General features: G+C 37.9%; 1 protein-coding gene across 1 annotated transcript in view; it reads right to left on the reverse strand.

Annotated features, from left to right (window-relative positions):
- The window catches only part of LOC136880850 (TOG array regulator of axonemal microtubules protein 1), a 437,167-nt gene that overhangs the window by 9,340 nt on the left and 405,242 nt on the right, over nucleotides 1-22,585 (reverse strand). Inside the window, exons 24-25 of the mRNA XM_068229140.1 lie at nucleotides 11,422-11,570; nucleotides 4,740-4,898 (exon numbers count right to left, since the gene is read on the reverse strand). Of these exons, the coding sequence (XP_068085241.1) occupies nucleotides 4,740-4,898; nucleotides 11,422-11,570 (308 nt within the window). The remainder of the gene's footprint in view (nucleotides 1-4,739; nucleotides 4,899-11,421; nucleotides 11,571-22,585) is intronic.

A 22,585-nucleotide genomic window follows, 5' to 3' on the forward strand; every position in this document is an offset into this window, starting at 1 on the left:
GTAATAATTATAAGCTCCTAGACTGTTCTGCACAACGTCTTCAATAACGAATGATAGATTAATTCTGCTAATTATGTCAAGTGGGATGACGAACTTTAGTGACTTGGGTGGTGGGATCGCTCTCACTTTACTTTGCTAGGCTAGCAAGTGCTCCAAGTTAAACAGCTGTTCTATTGAATGATATTAATCTACGAGAAAAAGGACATAGTTTGCTAGTTATCTTAGTTTCAGATGACCAAAGGAGAGTTGCTCGAGCATTTTAAAGCCACTGTAGAAGATGATCTTCCATCTTTGGAGATGTGGTTGGGCTGTTAACTGTATTGACACCAGTGGAATGGAGATTTCCAGCTAAAGTCGACGTGATACCCTAGCCTAGGAGTGGAGACCATGAGTTGAAATCAAGACATTTACCATGAATAGAAAATTACCTTCATATTGCCTTCTAATTTGTAATTTTGATCTCGCTTTCATTCTTTGTAGTTGGAGCATATTAGAACATGCTGGATTGGTTGTAGATATTTCTCCCTCTACTTCCATGTATCTCTAGGCATAGACTTTCATTGGTTTTTCATCACAAATTTTATGTGATCATGCTCATCTCTATTCTACATCTTCAGAGTGGATATTTCCTTAACTCATCATCAAGATTATTAATAATAATAACTTGCTGTGAGTTAATAATCTCATTTCCTACCATTAAAAAAATATGTGACTGGTTTTCCATGGTTTCCCATTTTCACACCAGGTAAATGCTGGGGCTGTACCTTAATTAAGGCCACGGCTGCTTCCTTCCAACTCCTAGGCCTTTCTTATCCCATCGTCGCCATAAGACCAATCTGTGTCGATGCGACGTAAAGGCACTAGCAAAAAAAGTATGTGACTCATGTGAATACGTAGCCATGTTGGAGTTGACTAATTTTATTATTTGTGCATGTTGAGATTAAAGACGTGTTGCATGTCAACCATGAGGCTTGGATCACCATAATGTTCTTTCCCTTTACTAGGAAAGCATGGCAGATAAATTGTATGATATTAATAATGTGGAATAATTTCAATTTAAGCTAAAGCAGAGATAACCTGTGGTAACAAGTATAATGTTTAATGGAGTAACCCTAGAAATCAGAAAGTGCTCATGTTAGACTGTATATGAGTTTCATACTGTTGGAATATAACATTTAGGTCGTAGAGCCTTTATTTGCACATCTGTTGTATTGATGAGCACATGTGAATTTAGTAATGATTTATGCTTACTTCTCATTATGTACTCTATTACTTTGATGTGGTATTTGACAACATTCTTTGCCTGCCAGGAGGATGACTTTGTGGCTTGTTATTCACTTAGCCAAGTATTTCCTGGTTTGGCTTATTTTCTTGAGTTTAAGGGATCTAAATGATCTGTTTTGAATAATTGACATATCTGATACCAGTCACAGATTAATATAGGAGTGAGTGAGATTATTTAGCATGCATATTCTACAGTCTTTGATTTTGACATGACCCATCATGTTCGTTGTATAATAATCAATGATATACTAATAATTTGTATTTTACATTGCATAATTCAGGATTTAAACAGTTGGGATTCTTCATTCTTGGTGATTGGATTTTGTAGTAAGCAATGTTATTTTGGACATGTTTATTTTTCAGCCCATCATTGTGATAATTCTTGATTATTTGTAAGTCATTTTCTGTAATGACTTAATGACTTGTGCTGACTCTATTTTATGCATTACTATGGTGGTTGTTCAGCGTTGGTGATACTTATTTTCCAGAAATAGAGAGAATAATTGCAGATAGCATTATTTTAGATTATTTGAACGTGCATAAAGGTGAGATCATCAACAGGTTGATAGAATGCCTACGTAACAGTGTTTGAATTAATTAGTGTTTGAGTTAAAAAACAATGTATGAATTAAATGACAAGTTTGAATTAAATAACTTAAAATCTGTTCTACAAAATACTAGGCACCATAAAATATGATCTACCATTGCTCAAGCATTAAGGGACTCAGGCTTTACAGTCTTCGAGGAGGTTCAAGCTCTCTCTATTACAGGCAGCCACCATTGAATATACATGATAGCCTTCAGAGATCACTGAAAGGGCTTTATAATAGACGTGACGATCAGATTCAAGACATCCAAAACACAACCCAGTGAGGTACATGAGTAAAAGAAAACAACATATGAACCAACCATCCCACTCTATCAACAAGAATACCAGCTGGATGATATCGAAGTCATACGATTAATGGTTGGCACTGCAAATCTTTTAACCTCAATCAAACATTAATAAAAGAAATTGCAGTGACTGCCTTGAAATATTCCATCCAAATCCTGTAGAACCATTTCTCCTAAACTTTTTTAATGTAACAACATACAGTGTGTCAAGTGTGCTAACCAACTCACAAATACTTATAATATTCATCTTGTCTTTTTGTATACTTTGTCTTCAGGGGCAATCTTCAATTGGGGAAAGTTGAAATAAACAAAATAATTGAAGAAGTATTCAAAGCAAGTTCAATGATCTTGTTTATAGTTAAGCCAGTAGATATGTGGTAAAGAATTAAGCCAGATGGTACTTTTTATGTGTTAAATCCAATGCTGATTTAAATGAATAATGGAGGGTTTTCTGAGATAACTAGACTGAGCAAGTAGCCACATGGTTTGAGTCACATAGCTATCAGCTTGCATTCGGGAGGTAGTGGGTTTTAGTTCCTCAGCTGGAAGCCCTGAAGTTGGTTTTCCGTCGTGTCCTGGGAAGGTTAGTATGAGAACAAACTGGGTAAAAGAGACAGTCAAAATCATCATCATTTTACAGTTCCAGTTTCTCACGTACTGTTGGAGAGCCTCTTCCATTCTGTCTTATTCAGATACATTTAGCACACTGGGGTGAAACGCTGGCAACCAGGAATGAGTTAGCTGCAAAATTTATAATGTCCAATAACAGACCAACTATATTGGTATGATAAATTTACTCATTCAGGACAAATATTTCAGGTTCCCTATGGGAATCAACATCTATATGATAGTTCTGTTGTTAATGATGTCCTCCAGTGTCCTTCCCTGATCTGCAATGTCCATCTTTACGATGTCCATCAAGTGGTTTCTTGGTCTTCCCACCATCCGCCTTCCTGCCACATGTTTCTCCAAGTTAACATATGCTGTCCTTGTTGGCTCCATCCTCATTACATGCCCAAACTTCCTCAATCTGGACATGGTGACCCGATCTAACAATGATGTCTCAATCCCAGCTTCCTAACCACATCATTCCTTAACTTGTCCAGTTTGGTTTTTTGAATTTTGGACCTCAGGAACTTCATCTCAGATGCCTGCAACCTAGATGAGTCTTTCTCATGCCTTTGCTGGCAAGATGTAGTGTTTACAGTGTGCTATGTCTTTTGGTATAGGCTAGAATAAACTTGTTACTTTCATTGGCCTGTCTTAGTCTCTTCCTTGGATTTGACAATATGAAATTGGCTGAGGTATCAGGGATGCTAGTAATGCCATTCCTTATGCAGCCAGTCCCTGCTATGAATGGTGTGAAAATGTCGCTCATAGGGTCGGTTGGTGCAGGCATTTCAGTAGGCTTGGCAGACTGATGTGCAGTAGCAACTTCTGGCAACGGGAAACTACCTCACTCCTCATTTCCCTAGTACGCCTCTTCAGTGACACCTAGGCCATCTATGACAGCTAATGGTGAACCTGTTGAAGATCCAACCAGCCTTCAGGCTGAATACCCAACATACATACATACATACAGTTACCTGGTAAATTTATAATGTCCAATAACGGACCATTTATATTGGTATTATAAATTTATTCATTCGGGAGAAATATTTCAGGTTCGCTATGGGAATCAACATCTGTATCATAAGTGGTATGTTCCGAGCTGTCAGTGGAGAGATGGCGTGGAATGACATTAGTAGACGAGTAAGTTTGAGTGGTATCTTTAAAAGAAAGACCGCAATATGAAGATAAAGTTGGAATACAAGAGGACAAATTGGGACAAATATTTGTTTATAGGAAGGGGAGTTAGGGATTGGAATAACTTACCAAGGGAGATGTTCAATACATTTCCAATTTCTTTGAAATCATTCAAGAAAAGGCTAGGAAAACAAGAGATAGGGAATCAGCCAGCTGATTGATTGATTGATTGATTGATTGATTGATTGATTGATTGATTGATTGATTGGTCTTGACTGTACTTGTTCCTCAGTTTCTCCCCAGATCATAACATCATCAGCGAAAGCCATTGCATTTAGTTCACTAGAAGTTTTCTTGATGTTCTTCATTATGTCATCCATGATGATGTTAAACAATAATGGGGATAGTGCACTACCTTGCTAGACTCCACTTTTGATCTGGAACGAGAATTAATGTCCGTCACAAAATTGCACATAGCTGGCACAGTGCTCGTACAGCATCTGAATTTCCTCACCATTCCCTCTGGTACATTCCTTTCTCGCAGGCTTTCCCTAGAATTTTCCTTATGATTTTGTGTTCCTTTTTCTCAGTGTTTTGCTCAAATTATGTAATATTTTTCTGTGCGTTCTTTCATGAAGGTACGCTGTATCAAAGTCCAAAGCCAAGAAAATATCTCTACCAGTGAAACTGAGTGTATGGATGAACAAATCACTTAATAGAAGACATCCCTAGTTATTATCTGTTTCTACTTTTGTTGTTGTTGAAGTAGAAAGTCTAATCACTGTACTATCTTAGGCACTTGTTGAGCAACTTACCTCGTCTCGAGACTGCCTTCTGTTAGGAAGTTGGCTCCTGTGAGAAGGATCTTGTCTCGTGTTTCTTTCGGAGACAACATCACTCTTTCAGGTCCTAACTTGTTTACAATGCTAAGCAATAGACGAGCAGCTACAGTCCGTACAATGGGATTCTGGTGGCTGCAAAGACAAAAAGCAAATGACAAATGATCAATTGAAAGACAGCACATGAAAATGGAAGAGAAATACACTCAATAAACAATAGAAAATAAATATCAGTGAGGACAGGAAAAGTGTGTTGAAAATTATTAAATCAAATGAATAGTCAATTATCAAGGAATATGCAGACTTTCTAAAACCTGAACAATAGTTTATCATCATCATCATTTGAAACTACACCATACCTAAATAAAGTTACTGCAGTCAAATACTTAGGAAAATGGATCTTAGCAAGCGAGAGCAAAACTTTGGCCATAGATACCAGGTGCATGAAGTTAGAGAGGGCCTATCATTCCTGTAAAAGTATCTACACCTCGAAGTACCTCCCCAAGAACCTAAAGCTGAAGCACTACAACTCAGTTGTAAGAACTTCTGTACTCTATGCTTCTGAATGCCTCTTGACGAGTCGAAAGGGCCCACCCAGGAAACTAGAACTTAAAGAGAGGAAGATCTTAAGGAAGATACTAGGACCCATAAGAGAGGAGGATGGCACCTACAGGATCAGGCACAACAACGAGCTCTATGAACATCAGGAAGACATAGTCACATGTATGAGGAAAAGGCAACTGACTTTCTACGGGCACATGAGCTGCCTGAAACCCTGCAGGCTTGCGCCAGATGGCATCAATTTGAAATGTCTGCACACGGTATATTATTATTACCCGCGACCCCACAGGTGTGGGAAAAAGCTGTAGAAAAAGAAGAAGAAAAAGAATTATTATTATTATTATTATTATTATTATTATTATTATTATTATTATTATTATTATTATTATTATTATTATTATTATTATGTAAAAACATTAATGGTATTTTCAGGACTCATAACAAAGACATTTAATTCTATTTATTTAATCATTATGAGTGTTGGTGAAAGGAATTATTTTGGTATTGGAGATCTCCTGTAGTGTGCTTGTTGTAACTTGCAATCTGTTAAACAACCTGTTGTATCACCTTGTATTTGCCACGTGGAGGCTTCGATAAGGAAATCGCTGCATTTTGCAATTGAAACCTCTAGAATTTGTTGTCCATATAAGGTAATTTGTTTTAACTGGTCGGAATAACTACCTTCTTCATTGGCGAAAATTTCGGGTTGAATCATAGTAAGCTTCCCTGATGGCTGTTTGCATGTTTCTCAATTTCTGGCCTTTGGCTCCTCGGTGGGAGCAGGGCTCTTGTCCGCATCTTTGCTCGCTATCCCACTACTGCTTGCCACGGAGACTTTTGGTATTATTATTATTATTATTATTATTATTATTATTATTATTATTATTATTATTATTATTATTATTATTGTGGTAGTAGTATGTGTATAAACCCATTAGGACTATGCAAAGTACTTAGAGGCATGCTTTTGCCATCCTTTGTCCTCACATTTCTTCCATTCTTTTGCTGTGGGCTTCCTTTCTGTCTTCAGACCAGGTTATTCCAGTCTTCTTCTTTGGCCTTTCCCCTTGATCAACTTGCAATTTGTGAATTTTTGATTTGAAGATTACCCTGTTTTGGACATCTGCTATTGCAATTCTTGTCTGTTTCAAGTCAGTTTTTATTTTGCCAATACATTTCATTGTGCCTGTTTTGGCTTACTCCTATATTTTGTAGTAATTCGACTATTTGTTTTGTAAGTCTGTCAGGATGCACTTTTAAAATATAACCATTGAATCTTAGCCTGCGTTTTCTAATGTCACTATGAATAGTTGTGTATTGTTTGATTTTCTGTCTGCCTCTGAGTCGGTATTGTCCATTGGCGAGTTTTGGGCCTAGAATTTTTTATGATTTTGCGTTCCTTTTTCTCAATGCTTTCAATGTCTGGTTTCCTGTTCAAAATTAGCATTTCTGACCCATAAAGTCATTCTGGTTTAATGACTGTATTGTAATGCCTTAGTTTTGTGTGCTTGGGGATACATTTTGTTGTTGTAGATATTTTGGGTATATTTTGGTTTAGTCAGTATGCAGTTTCCATCTTTTTGCATCTAATTTCATTGACTTTTGTTTTAAATCCATTTTCCTGAATTGTTTCACCAAGATAGTACTTAAATTCTGATAGTTGGTTTAATTTTGTCATATTTTGTCTCCATTATTATTATTAATATTATTATTGTCAGGCTCATTGGCTGAATGGCCAGCATCAAGTCCTTTGGATCAATGGGTCCCAGTTTGATTCCCAGCTGGGCTGGAGATTTTAACTACATCTGATTAATTTCTCTGTCTTAGAAGCTGGGTGTTTGTGTTTGCACCAGTACACTCCTCTTTATAATGATATAGGTACACTTACAACACACATACTTACCCACCATGACAGAAACATGCAATATTAAATACATCCCTCCACATACCACATAGAGCTGGTATTAGGAATTCCATACGGCTGTATAAAATAGGGCCAAATTCACATTTGCACTTGAATTTTGGAACTTAGAACTTTTCTATTTTTATTTTATTGTTTCAAAGATCCCATGAGCTAATGCTTGTATTGGGACATTAAAAACCTAGTACAGTTACAATACTAAAGACAAATTAAATTATTGATAATGCAGAGATAATAATAATAATAATAATAATAATAATAATAATAATAATAATAATAATAATAATAATAATAATAATAATAATAATAATAATAATAATAATACTTTATTAACAGTATAATAATTTAAATCTAAAATACAATATTTTTCAAGGATGAAACTGTGTGTTTAAAATTTCATATAAAGAGAACCAGACAGCTCAAAATGAAACCTGATGATAAGTTCATCTAAACAGGCTAAATTCAAGAGTGTTAAATTTTGTCCATAAATGTTTCTTATTAAATTCTTTTTGAATTTATTGACATTCTGACAAACTTGTATTGAGTCTAGAATGGAATTAAATGCTATTATAGCCCTATACAATACACCATACTTCACTGTATTCATTCTAGGGACATGTAAGTTTCCAGATTGCCATGTTGCATGATCATGAATAGATGAATTACTGATGAATTTTAGTTTTATTTTTGCCTTAGTCAAACTATGTTTAGTTTTGAAGGCTAGTGTTACCAAAGAGTATGCAACAGAAAACCAAACGAAGGAATGCCTGTTGATGGGTATATTATTTATCTGGACATTAAGAATGGAAAACTGTAAAGGGCTCTGAGTACTTTATTTTGAAGAATTTGAAGTTCTGCTATTTGAATTTGGGTGCAGTAAATCCATACAACATTAGGTAGGTAGTGTATTGTAGATGGCTATGAATTAAAGCATAGTAAACACACTTTTAAGTTAGAATCAGTAATTATTCCACACAGTCTGTTCAATACACCTATAGTAGGTATTATTTTCATTCGTTCGTAATCTGTTTACCCTCCAGGGTCGGTTTTTCCCTCGGACTCAGCGAGGGATCCCATCTCTACCGCATCAAGGGCAGTGTCCTGGAGATTCAGACTTTGGGTCGGGGATACAACTGGGGAGAATGACCAGTACCTTGCCCAAGCGGCCTTACCTGCTATGCTGAACAGGGACCTTGTGGAGGGATGGGAAGATTGGATGGGACAGGCAAGGAAGAGGGAAGGAAACGGCCGTGGCCTTAAGTTAGGTACCATCCCAGCATTTGCCTGGAGGAGAAGTGGGAAACCACGGAAAACCACTTCTAGGATGGCTGAGGTGGGAATCGAACCCACCTGTACTCAGTTGACATCCCGAGGCTGAGTGGACCCCGTTCCAGCCCTCGTACCACTTTTCAAATTTCGTGGCAGAGCCGGGAATCGAACCTGGACCTCCGGGGGTGGCAGCTAATCACCCTAACCACTACACCACAGAGGCGGACAGGTATTATTTTACTCTTTATAAATTGCAGATGATAGTCCCAGTTTAGTGTAGAAGTTATAAAAGCACCTAAATATTTAATACAGTTTAACATAATCATCATTAAGAGTCAGTGTATTACTCAGCCTTATAAATATATCTCCAGCTCTCTGGAAAAGTATAAAAACAGCTTTTCTGGAGTTGATTGTAAGATAATTACAATTAAACCATTCATTTAATACAGAGAGGTCATTCCTCATTTTATGTACAACATTAGCTTGATTTTATTCTGAGTAAATGGAAGGCAATTAGAACTTGTGAAAATCTTCAAATATTTGGGGAGTATACTTGCAGAAGTTGGAAAATAAATGAAGAAATTGAGAAGAGAATCCAACAAGCCAATGAGTTTTACCAATGTGTGAGAGGTATAGTGTAGAACCAGGACGTCCCAGAGTAATGCAAGAAAATTCTGTACCCGATGTACTACACGCCAATTTTGACATACGTGGCAGGCACAAGGACAAGAACAAAACATGATTAAAGCAGAATTCAGGCAGCCAAGTTGAAATTCCTTAGAGGAATAATTGGGAAGACACGAAGGGATAAAATCAGAAATGTAGAGATCAGAGAGAGAATTGGATTCCCTAGACCAGGGATGGCGAACCTTTTCTAACTAGTGTGCCATTTTAGGTCTGGATTATTCTCAACTGTCTACTGTGCCACTTGTTATTTTCGTTTGTAATAGATACAACCCCCGCCCCCACTCACCACCGCCACCACCGACTTCCATCCCTAATTCCAGATTATGTTTCATAATATGTTATTACATATATATAGTCTGGTTCCATGGCTGAATGGTTAGGGTGCTGGCCTTTGGTCACAGGGATCCCAGGTTCGATTCCCGGCAGGGTCGGGAATTTTAACCATCATTGGTTAATTTCCGTAGCACGAGGGCTGCGTGTATCTGTTGTCTTCATCATCATTTCATCCTCATCAAGACACGCAGATCGCCTACGGGAGTCAAATCAAAAGACCTGCACCTGGTGAGCCGAACCCGCTCTGGGATCTCCCGGCACTAAAGCCATACGCCATTTCATTTTTATATTATATTGTAAAATGATTTATATTGTAAAATACCAAATACATGTGATTGCATGTTTCATGGTCGTATTTTGCGAATACCGCAAAAATACTTAGTAGCTTTGTAAATTATGTTAGGTTCATAACTTGTCTTCACAACGTTCAATGTAGAAAATAGCTGCTTGCAGGCGTATGGTGACCCAAACAAAGTAAATAGTGCTGTAGCAAGTTTCTTCATGACTGAAAACTTTTGTGGGGGGCTGTTCCACTGTTCATGTTTTAAGTTCTCTGGCTTCTGGAGAGAGTATTCTCCATCAACAGCACACTCGATTTTCACTAATGCTCCATAAAGTTGTACGAAATTTTTCACCCATATATGCTTGTTTAAAATTCAGTCAACTCCATTTCTAAACTGTCAATATCTAACAACTCAAAAGAAGGAAAAAAATACTCATTTGTGCAATATGAGGTTTCGAAATAAAGTACGATAATTTCTCCAAATTTCGAAATTGGGATAATTGATTGGTAATTATTTGTCTTACAAAATTCACAACAATAAAAAGTTGCTCACTATGAATAATTACGCGGTGCTGGCATTTACACACAAGCCAAACTTCACTAATTCACTGATATGGGTGAGCGAATGGCTCGTCAGCTGCATCTGTCATTTATTTCACTTGACTTCCGGACCTATCAGTGTTGTAGTGTTGCCGTAATGCACGTTCGAATGGAATAGAATTTAGATTTTCGGTATTTATTTCTTAAACCTGAAACACTATGACTGTACGATGCATGAGATATGTATAGTCTATAGTACAGAACGTACATAAAAATTTTAATATGTGCATGTGGTGTGCCACCGAAATCATGTTCGCGTGTCACCTAATGACACGGGTGGCATAGGTTCGCCATCCCTGCCCTAGATCATAAAACAAGATAGAGACCTAAGCTGAAATGGTATGGACACATGATGAGAATGGAAGAGGATAGAGTTCCAAAGTGAGTATTTACAGAGAAAATACTAGGAGGAAGACAACGGAGAAGGCCCAGCAAGATGGGTGGATACGATGAAGGAGAATATAGGAAAGAGGAGTAGAGCAAATATTAGAGCAAGGAAAGGAGTGGTAGAGAGATAGGCAACCACAACCTGATCCAGAAAACAGAAGAAGAAGAAGAAGAAGAAGAAGAAGAAGAAGAAGAAGAATAAGAAGAAGAAGAAGAAGAAGAAGAAGAAGAAGAAGAAGAAGAAGAAGAAGAAGAAGAAGAAGAAGAAGAAGAAGAAGAAGAAGAAGAAGAAGAAGAAGAAGAAGAAGAAGAATACATCTTAATGAAGTCTTCACTGCTCTCCACTCTAGCACAGAAACAGTAGGAATAAACATAAATATTCATACATTTCTAAATATATTTGAGTTTGATAGAATCTGACGATGTTCTTTCAAGAATGAAACATCTCATTGTATTTTCTTTATGTTGTTTCTTTTCCAGATATAATTTTTATTTATTCAAAATTAGTTTCAGCACACTGAGAACCTAACAGTTACAAAAAGTAGATTTACAACATGCTATTATAGCAACTCAGGCTCTAAATGCTACACAAAAAGAGAGGGATCTGTAGTACTGACCTGGCTCCTTTAGCAATGATAACAGCCACAGCTCGGGCTGGGGTAATCGAATCCACCATTTTGTCTAGAGCAGCATTACAATCTGCCCTCAAGAACTTATTGGTGTCGGCTGATCGGTGGAACAGAGGGCCGGCCACCTCATCCACTTCCTACGACAGAGGAGACAGAAGCATGTTTTCATGTAAAATAACATTCCATATTTCACTTTTAATTTATTAAATTTATTGCCTATAACACTACTTCTCAACCTTTGTGGGCCTGCACCCCCTTTTCATCCGTAAATTGTTTTGACCCCCCCCCCCCTCCCCAATGAATTATTTACAGGTGTTCTACTTTCTGTTAGGCTTATCATCTCAAAAATATTTTATAATGATTTTATTATTAATTATGAGTACTTAATACATAATATTACATGTTTCAAAGTATAATAATTATAATGCAATCACTTTCCAAAGGAAGCCATGGATAACACAAATAATAAAACAGCAAGAGAATAAATTACAGTAAATATATTATGAAGGATTCTACACTCACTGCAATTAGCATTTCAAACTACATCATTTGATTTGATTTTGAGAGGGCTGGCACTGTTTTTCTTCCACAAATTTTTTTAATGTTTGGTTCCGACTGTGATGGTGCACACCTCAGATCACCTTCAACATCTAGCCATGCTCGGTATTTTGATTTCATGTAAGCCAGCGTAGAAAACTTAGATTCACACAGATATGTTGATAGAAACTGCACAATACAAGTTGAAAATAAAAATAAAATGCTAAAATTATTTCCTGTAAATTTTTCATATATTCATATTTATCAGCTGATTTATTACTTTATTTTCATTACATTTCTTATACACGTAGAAAAATTTTGTGGAAAGAAATGATTAAAAATGCAATAATTTGTAGTATAGGCCTACTTCATGATAATTTTTTTTGTATTTTTATAATTTTTTAGACATTTCATTACACATTTCATAAACATGAACAGGGTCAGGGAAAAGCTACTAAGAAACTGGAAAACATAATAGGATATATGAATCCTTTAACAAACATCATTAGGACCACTCTTGCTTATATTACATCTCTGTAAACGATAACATCTCTATCTCAAATCCCATAACGCAGATGAACGGAGTACTACAGGGTGATCCAATGAGCCCCATACTCTTCAATATAGCGGTCTTAGACCTAGTACCCACTATAAAGGTCGCAGGCGATGAGGTACATATATACATGTATGCAGATGACATGGTACTCGTATCAAAAAGCACGAAAAACTACAGACTGCTTTCAACAAGCTGAATATTTGGGCAGAGGACAATAACTTCAGAATTAATCGACAAAAGACGGTACAGATGATCTTCCGCAAGGGAGGCAGAACGGCATTAAAAGAGAAAATTCACTATGAAAATGGAGGAGAAACTATGCCAATAGTAAACAATTTTAAATATTTGGGCATTACATTACAGACGTCAGGAACTACTTATACCAGACACATCAAAGATAGAGTGGCTGCGGCCGTAATAGCAATGAATGACATCTTGATCTTACGCAAACTTTCGGTTGAAGTTGCTACAAAATTGTTCCATGCAAAAATATCTCTGATAATGACGTACGGACTAGAATTGATATTGGAACAACTCACTAAAGGAAATATTTGAGACATTGAAAGTGTAAAAGCAATCTACATGAAAAAGGTATTATGTTTGTCCAAATTTACTCCTTCAAGACTATGTTATGAGCTGACAAGAGAACTCTTCTATACAGAAGAACTACGTCACAAACTAATATTGCTGTCTACAGATGCATTCAACCAGTTACAAACAGAGCTGCAAACCAAGAAGGGAGATATATGGGAAACATATTACACCACAGAGGCTATGACCAGTATGGATTGGATGAAGGCCAACTATGAACTCAGGCATATAGTGACTAGATTAGCAACACACGGTTTTCATCATCGTGTGTGTGCTAACAAAACTTTTCACACCCTGAGAAAGGAATGTATATGTGTACTGTGAGAGAAGACTTGCCACTTATATCATGTTGTGATGTGTACTAAAAGACAGATGGAACTAACCAAATTCTGTTTGATGTAATTAGTCATGTAAACATATTTTAATGGCCATTGGCTGCAGTAAAATCTTTATTATTGAATGATAGAGGAGGTCGTAAACATGAATTTCTTGTCCCAACATTACTATGAAGTACAATAATTTTAGGAAAAACCATTTCTCTACGTGTACGATTTAGCGGTGATGAAGATAACTTTTTGTAGCAAATTCTCTTCTTTCTCACAATTTTTCACTGTTTAGCAAATTCTTGTGCCTTTTTCATTGCTCACCACGCCTCCCCAGGGAGGGCGGGCCACTCAGGTTGAGAACCGTTGGTCTGTAGAACTACAGTTGGCAGACAACATCATGCTGTACCATGTATACACAGGATGGTCGGAAACAAAATGAACAGGGTATAAGAGCATTCGAGTGTTGGCCATACTGATAATTAATATGGAAAAAAAAGATTCGGTATCTCTCTCCATTGTCACTTTATCAGCTGCTGAAGGTAGCCAATCAGAATACTTCACGGGTGAATTGAAATGGACATTGCAAGGCAGTGTTGCTGAATCTGCACGCTGCTTAAGACCGACTTGAGAACACCAATCTGAATTATTTACGGGTTCACTGAAATTAATTATATTAACGCCTTAAAATTATAATTCATCTTGTATGTTCTCCCTATTATTAACTTTTGCTCCCCAATTTTGTCCTCATCTGCTATGACAAATATATCTCAGCTAAATAGTATTTTTAACTGTTTCACCTTCATTGTTAAGACCCACAATCCTGTTTTTAAGAACACAACTAAATCTGTCATCTTGAACTACCTGGGTATACTTGATCTGAGAAGCTGTTTACAGTTTTCCTATCTTTGTTACCCCATAAAATAATCAATGGCTATACCAAATGCAATACTCTTTCAACTACTTCCCTATACACATTCTTCCCCACCAAACATGCAACCGGCATAAAGGAGACCGGGGCAAGATGGTGAATGGGGCAAGATGACGAATCAACCATAACTTTTGTAGTATTCTGTTCACTGAGTTTGCTATCTTGTGACCTTGGGCACGATATCTCACATGTATAACTTACACAAGCAAGGAAATTCCTTGCAGGAAGCTTCTACTACTAGTCTGCTAACAATACAAATTAACTGTTTTATTTTCTTTAAATGTCAATGTATTTCGTACTTACTTCAATGTTAACTGAATCTTGACTGTAAGACATCTGAAGATTATAAGGACAAACCGCTTCCTAAGCAACCTGGAGCAAGATGATGGGGGCAAGTTGACGAATTCGTCATCTTACCCCGGGCCAGGTATATAGTGATGGGACATTCGATTCATTTTACTGAATCGATTCATTTGATTCCGTTCACGTTACTGAATCGATACAGTGATCTGATTCACGGCACATCAGTCACCGCTCCTACTGCATCTGTATAGTATGTACTGGTAAGACAGCAGCAACAGCATTCAGTGCTCGCAGCTGCCATCTGGTCTTCATACTATGAACTCCTTTCTTAGAAAAAAGTGCTAGTCACTCTAATACATCGAAGGTTTCCGGTGACGCAGGATGGGAAAGGTCTAGGATTAGGAAGGTAGCAGCCATGGCCTTAATTATGGTACAGTCCCAGCATTTCCTCGTGTGAAAATGGGGAAACTACGGAAAACCATCTTAACGGCTGCCAACGGTGGGATTCGAACCTACCATCCCTCGAATGCAAGCGCATACCTACGCGATACTAACTGCACGTCCAACTCGCTCAGTTATTTTTGAAAATATGTATTTTTCTACCAGCTGAGGGTTTTTTTAAATTATCATATTTTGTATAGGCTACCCGAGATGTACAGTAGCCCGCTGGTTTTCTGATTCAACATACTGTTGGTTAACTTATTGCATCATTCGACTCACTTACTGTCCACATATGATTGAAGTCTTGTGCAACGATGTGACATATGAACTGAGAGAATACTGAGCCATTCTTCCCAATATAAAACAGGTACTTTTGAGTGGTCATGAGCATGACTCATAGTCATAGGGCAGGCTAGAGTCAAGTTTAATTGTCAAATGTCAACTAAGTTATAATACTAAGATTCATTAAACTAATAAATAGTATAACCTAATAGCCTACCTACTTCCTAGCTACTTCAGAATTATGTTTTGACTACCTTTTTAACACTGCAAATAAATTCATCTATTATTTAAACACCCCTGTAAGAAGAGGACAGTGAATGCAAGTGGGTATTATTTTCAAATGAGCTGAGCTCGAGAGTCTGTTATAGCTACGATTCTTTCAGTGTACTATGGCTCTGTATGTGTTGCTTCAGAGGAAGTTCGGCTCTCCGCCAATGTCCAGTGTACCGATAATGAACTGTGTGTGTGTGTCTCACTGATGCGCGACTGTGTACGATTCTTTCGGTGTGCCATAGCTCACTGCATGTCTCGCTGCAGCGGAAGCTCGGCTCTCCACCAGTCTCCAGTGTGCCGATAAGGAGCCGTGTGAATCTTGTGTCTCACTGAGCCGTGCTCGTTCACGATTCCTTCGGTGTGCTATGGCTCACTGTATGTCTCGCTGCAGCGGAACCTCAGCTCTCCGCCAGTGTCCAGTGTGCCGATAAGGAGCCGTGTGTATCTTGTGTCTCACTGAGCCGTGCTCGTTCACGATTCTTTCGAAGTTCCATGTTTCACAGTCTCGCTGCAGCGGAAGCTCGGCTCCCCATCAACGTCCAGTGAGTGCGCCACTCAGCACTGTCTGCTGGGAGTAAGCTGAATTGTGTGCCATGAGCTCACCATTCCTGTGAATTGATTTACTTGGACACTTGAATGAATTGATACACTGCTTCGAATCATGCATTCAGTAGCCAACACTACAGGTATAGGCTACACTTAGTCACCGATACCCTTACACTAATTACAGAAATGCCTAGAAATTATTGGCAGAAGATGGATAGACAGGACTGGGATGAAGTAAGCATGATAGCCGCAATGCATGCTGTCAAAGAATCTCTTGTAATGCAGCTGCAGCACAATATGGTATTCCTGAAGTGACTTTAAGGTGTTATTTGAAGAAGCTGCAACAGGTAAGCCTGTAGTTTAATGAGTGTAAGGAATTCGGCCAGTAACTAATCCAAATAGCCTGTGTTGGAATATAGGTTATTCAGCAGTTCTCTTTATTTCTTTGCAGGACATGCTATTGCATGGTGGGAGGTTCTGCAATGTTTTCACAAATGAGCAACTCGAAGAACTGCAGCGTTGGCTTGCCACCACACACATCACACAAATTGCAGCCCTTAGATGAGGCATTCATTGGCCCTTTAAGATCATTTTATTTACAAGCGTGTGATAACTTCCTTGTGTCAAATCCTGGCCATCAAGTCATCATCATCATCATCATCAGTTTTCCACTCCAGTTGCCCGGGTGTGGTTTACAAGCACTCTCCACTTCTGTCTGTCCATGTACCACTCTTCTCTCAAGACGACATCCCAGCTGACTCCTCTTGTTCCTATGTCCTCTTTCACTTGGTCCAGCCATCTCTTCCTAGGTCTTCCTACCGGTCGTTTTCCGGCCACGACTGTGTGTAGCCATTGTTTTGCTGTCCTTCCATCGTCCAATTGTTTGACATGGCCAAACCATTTCAAATGGGCCCTTGTCACTTTTTCATTCAGGGATGGGTACACACCAGCTTCCTCCCTTATTCTTTCATTCCTTACCCTGTCCCTTTTTGTCTTCTGTACCATAGTACGTAGGAACTTCATTTCTGCGGCTTGTAGTCTGCTATCCACTTGTTGGGTTGTTGTGCAGGTTTCTAGGCCATATGTTAGTATGGGGGTGAAGTATGATTGGAATAAAATCTGCTTTGATCTTAAGGGAACTTGTTCGTTCCAGAGGAGGTTCCGAACTTGATGGTAAAACTGAGCTGATTTTTGAATGCAGTTGTTAATCTCATGCTGTATTCTGTTATCACTTGAAATGATGCACCCAAGATATTTATATTGGTCTACTGTTTCCAGATGTGTACCTTCCAGCATTATTTTTCCTTTCTTCTTCTGCCTGTTGACAGACATAGTAACAGTTTTTGATTTATTTATTGTTAATCCGTGTGCTTTCAAATGTTCATTCCAGGTGTTCAGCCTCTCTTGGACTTCCTTCTCTGTATTTCCCAAATTACTACATCATCTGCAAATGCAAATGCATTAATGTCCATATTGTTCTTCTGCTTAATTTCTTTCATGACTTCATCCATGACAGTGAAAAAAGTAAGGGTGAAAGGGTATTGCCTTGTTGCACTCCTCTAGTGGTTTAGAACCAATCAGAATTACCGTTTCCTATCTGTATGCAACTGCAGCAATCTTTGTAAAGCATTTTAACTTTCTGGATAAGACCTTTGGGTACATTTTTTTTCTTAAGCATTGTGGGAAAACTCTTTGGTGAAGCCAATATAAAAGCAGCAACTATGAACAATACCATTAAAGGATTTGAAGCATGTGGAATTGAGCCATTCAAACATCAAATATTTGATGAGGAAGATTACTCTCCAGCAGTGACTACAGAAAGAGGTTATGAAGTACAGCACCAACCTTGTACCTCAGGAGCACACGATGAGCGTAATGGACATGCAGATTTGCCTTCAGTACCTCATACTTTCATTTTAGAAGAACATATGACTATCAGTAACAGGCTCCGTGGCTCAGACGGCAGCGCGTCGGCCTCTCACTGCTGGATACCATGGTTCAAATCCCGGTCACTCCATGTGAGATTTGTGCTGGACAAAGCGGAGGCGGGACAGGTTTTTCTCCGGGTACTCCAGTTTTCCCTGTCATCTTTCATTTCAGCAACACTCTCCATTCTCATTTCATAGCATCTATCATTCATTAATAAATCAGTTTGGGAGTGGCGACCCCATCGTACTTCCCCCTGTGGGTGGGGGCGGTAGAATAACACCCACGGTATCCCCTGCCTGTCGTAAAAGGCGACTAAAAGGGGCCTCAGAGGCTCTGAACTTTGGAGCGTTGGTTGGCGATCACGGGGCCCTCAGCTGAGTCCTGGCATTGCTTCCACTTACTTGTGCCAGGCTCCTCACTTTCATCTATCCTATCCGACCTCTCTTGGTCAACTCTTGTTCTTTTCCGACCCCGACGCTATTAGGTTTGCAAGGGCTAGGGAGTCTTTCATTTTCATGCCCTTCGTGGCCCTTGTCTTACTTTGGCCGATATCTTCATTTTTCGAAGTGTCGGATCCCTTCCATTTTTCCCTCTGATTAGTGTTATATAGAGGATGGTTGCCTAGTTGTACTTCCTCTTAAAACAATAATCACCACCACCACCACCCCATCGTACTAATAGCCTATATCTGCTTCATTCATTACATCCCTGACCTGGTCAATGACTGGAAAACAGGTTGTAGGTTTTCATTTTCATATGGCTATCAGTAATCACTGTTATAACACACTACAACCCGAAGTGTCAAAATCATCACAGCCAAGAACGTCAACAACAACGATATATGATATTCAACTACTACCGCACACTCAAAGGCCTGTCACAACCAGGAAAAGAGCTAGGAGATCACCATCCGTCATAACCAGCACACTCATCAAGGACGTGCTGAACTAGTAGGCATATAGACCTGCACTATTGTAGTGGGCATTGGCTTGGTGTCTATCTTGACAACAATAATCCTTTCACTCTGCTGCTCATAGCAGCTTATCTGCTGCCCTAGTTTCTTATTCATTATTAAACCAACTCCATTTCCCCTGTTTGATTTGGTGTTGATAATTTTGTAGTCGCCTGATCAAAAATCCTGATCTTCCTGCCAACGTACTTCATTTATAGCAACTACATCTAACTTTAGTCTATCTATCTCCCTTTTTAGATTCTCTAACCTACCACAACAATTCAAACTTCTAACATTCCACGCTCCGACTCACAGAATATCAGTATCCATCTTCCTGATGATTGCCCCCTCTCGTGTAGTCCATGAAGATAAAGTTGGAATTCAAGAGGACAAATTGGGGAAAATATTTGTTTATAGGAAGGAGAGTTAGGGATTGGAATAACTTACCAATGTAGATGTTCAATATAATTCCAGTTTCTTTGCAATCATTTAAGAAAAGGCTAGGGAAACAACAGATAGGGAATTTGCCACCTGGGCAACTGCCATAAATGCAAATCAGTAGTAATTGATTGATTGATTGATTGATATCGTAATCTATAATCTTCATTTCCGTATTGACAATTGCACAATTAAAAATAGGAGAGGATTTCCACCAATCAATACTTATTTATTGTATATATTAAACTACAGGACCGGTTTCGACCTCATATTCAAGGTCATCTTCAGCTGAACCATACATACTTATTTATATAATGAAGCTTTGATTAAGATTGTGGTGTTGAAGGAATGCCATATGATGATGATGTACATTTAGTTACATACAAATGGGGCACGTCTTAGCGTGAACTGGTGTATATGTCATTCTGTACAATATTGCAACTGTCTGTCTAAAATGTTGAAGGTCTTAAAACTAGTGTATAAAACACGTCTTTTCCTAAACTAACTTATATATATGTACAAGATAAAAACAATATATAAAACACTTCATGCATATGAACATTCGTTCTTGCTTGGTGGTCAATACATCGACTAACTTCTGTATTTAAGTCTTATTCACAGTTGTACACTTCAGCTGCTATTCTTAGAGTTTGTAAAATTGCATGGATAAAAGTTTTGTCTTCCTGTGCGTATGTGAGATAAAACACTTTCAATTTTAAAAAGGTGCCAAGTGTATGGATGAAATTCAAGTAAAATATGTTCAGCTCTGCTGTGTGTGTTGCCCTTTTATTAGAACCAATTCATGTTGTCTTTCTGGCGTCCGTAAATTTGGATGACATTGGTTTCAAAGTAGTGGCTCCTTTCCCATTTGTAGCTGTGCAATGATATGTTTATCTGTGGAAGATAAGATTGAGTTATAAGTGATATTGTGTGGAGGAATGTCTAAGGGTTACTTGTGCCAGGGTTATGTGTGTGAAATGGAATATGTACTTACTGTTGTTTTTTTGGTGTAGATTTGTTGATGATATCTTTATTATCCCCGACAATAGGTCCACAAATGAAACTGATATATTAGATAAACTCAATACAATAGATTCCCATATAAAATTTACCATGGAATCCGAAAACAATCACAAACTGAACTACCTGGACATAACGACAACTAGACATGATGACCACCTTTCTTACAGAATATACAGAAAACCCACGCATACCTCAAATACAATTAAAATGGATTCCGTTCACCCCAACATACACAAAAGAGCAGCCTACTATAGCATTCAATATACCGTTAACAAAAGAAGATCTAAACAAAGAATTACAATTAATTCATGACATAGCTAAAAACAATGGATTCAAGAAAGAAATGGTTAACAAAATCATTCACAAAATAAAATCCCAACCCAAAACCAAACTAACAAAAGTAAACGAACCCAAGAAAGACTATGCACTATTCAATTTCAATAATGTACACATATACCCCATAACTAACACCCATTTTTAAAAAACATAACCTAAGAATAGCATTCAGAACTACACACAATAGTACCAACATCATACACAATGTCAGGACAATCAACAGCAACAACAAATACAACCACTCAGGGGTATACCGTATCAAATGTAATAACTGCGATACCAGCTATATCGGACGTACTGGTAGAAACTTCCTAACCCGATATAACGAACACATAAACGCAGTGAAACACAATCATTTTTCCTCAATAGGACAACATGTCGCAGACTATAAACACAGTTTCACAAACATCGATAACGATATGCAAATCCTAAACATAAACCCCAAAGGCCCCCTGCTCAACATAACAGAAGAATTTTACATCACTCTAGATCAGTACACCAATCCAAATTACAACATAAATGAAAACACAGAAAAAACTAACATCATCTTCAATACAGTTATCCCCGCCCTAAAAAACCCTTACCTTAAGTTAATCGATAAACAGAACGCAACAAGCAACAGAAAGACACCAAACAACACACCCAGCTCCATCCCTACCCGCACAACAACAACTCTCCATACCCCTCCTTCCCTTCCCCTCACAGCAGCTAGTATAAGCCCAAGAAGAACACGAAGTAGTACATTACAAGCTCGCATGTCAAACACAACTCAGCTACACCAACAACAGTAAGTACATATTCCATTTCACACACATAACCCTTAGACATTCCTCCACACAATATCACTTATAACTCAATCTTATCTTCCACAGATAAACATATCATTGCACAGCTACAAATGGGAAAGGAGCCACTACTTTGAAACCAATGTCATCCAAATTTACGGACGCCAAAAAGACAACATGAACTGGTTCTAATAAAAGGGCAACACACACAGCAGAGCTGAACATATTTTACTTGAATTTCATCCATACACTTGGTACCTTTCTAATATTGAAAGTGTTTTATCTCACATACGCACAGGAAGACAAAACTTTTATCCATGCAATTTTACAAACTCTAAGAATAGCAGCTGAAGTGTACAACTGTGAATAAGACTTAAATACAGAAGTTAGTCGATGTATTGACCACCAAGCAAGAAAGAATGTTCATATGCATGAAGTGTTTTTATATATTGTTTTTATCTTGTACATATATATAAGTTAGTTTAGGAAAAGACGTGTTTTATACACTAGTTTTAAGACCTTCAACATTTTAGACAGACAGTTGCAATATTGTACAGAATGACATATACGCCAGTTCACGCTAAGACGTGCCCCATTTGTATGTAACTTAATGTACATCATCATCATATGGCATTCCTTCAACACCACAATCTTAATCAAAGCTTCATTATATAAATATGTATGTATGGTTCAGCTGAAGATGACCTTGAATATGAGGTCGAAACCGGTCCTGTAGTTTAATATATACAATAAATAAGTATTGATTGGTGGAAATCCTCTCCTATTTTTAATTGATTGATTGATAGACATTGAAAAATGATTGATTGATTGATTGATTGATTGATTGATTGATTGATTGATTGATTGATTGATTGATTGATTGATTGATTGATTGATTATTAGTGT

Source organism: Anabrus simplex, chromosome 9, assembly GCF_040414725.1.
Source record: "Anabrus simplex isolate iqAnaSimp1 chromosome 9, ASM4041472v1, whole genome shotgun sequence".
Taxonomy (NCBI): domain Eukaryota; kingdom Metazoa; phylum Arthropoda; class Insecta; order Orthoptera; family Tettigoniidae; genus Anabrus; species Anabrus simplex.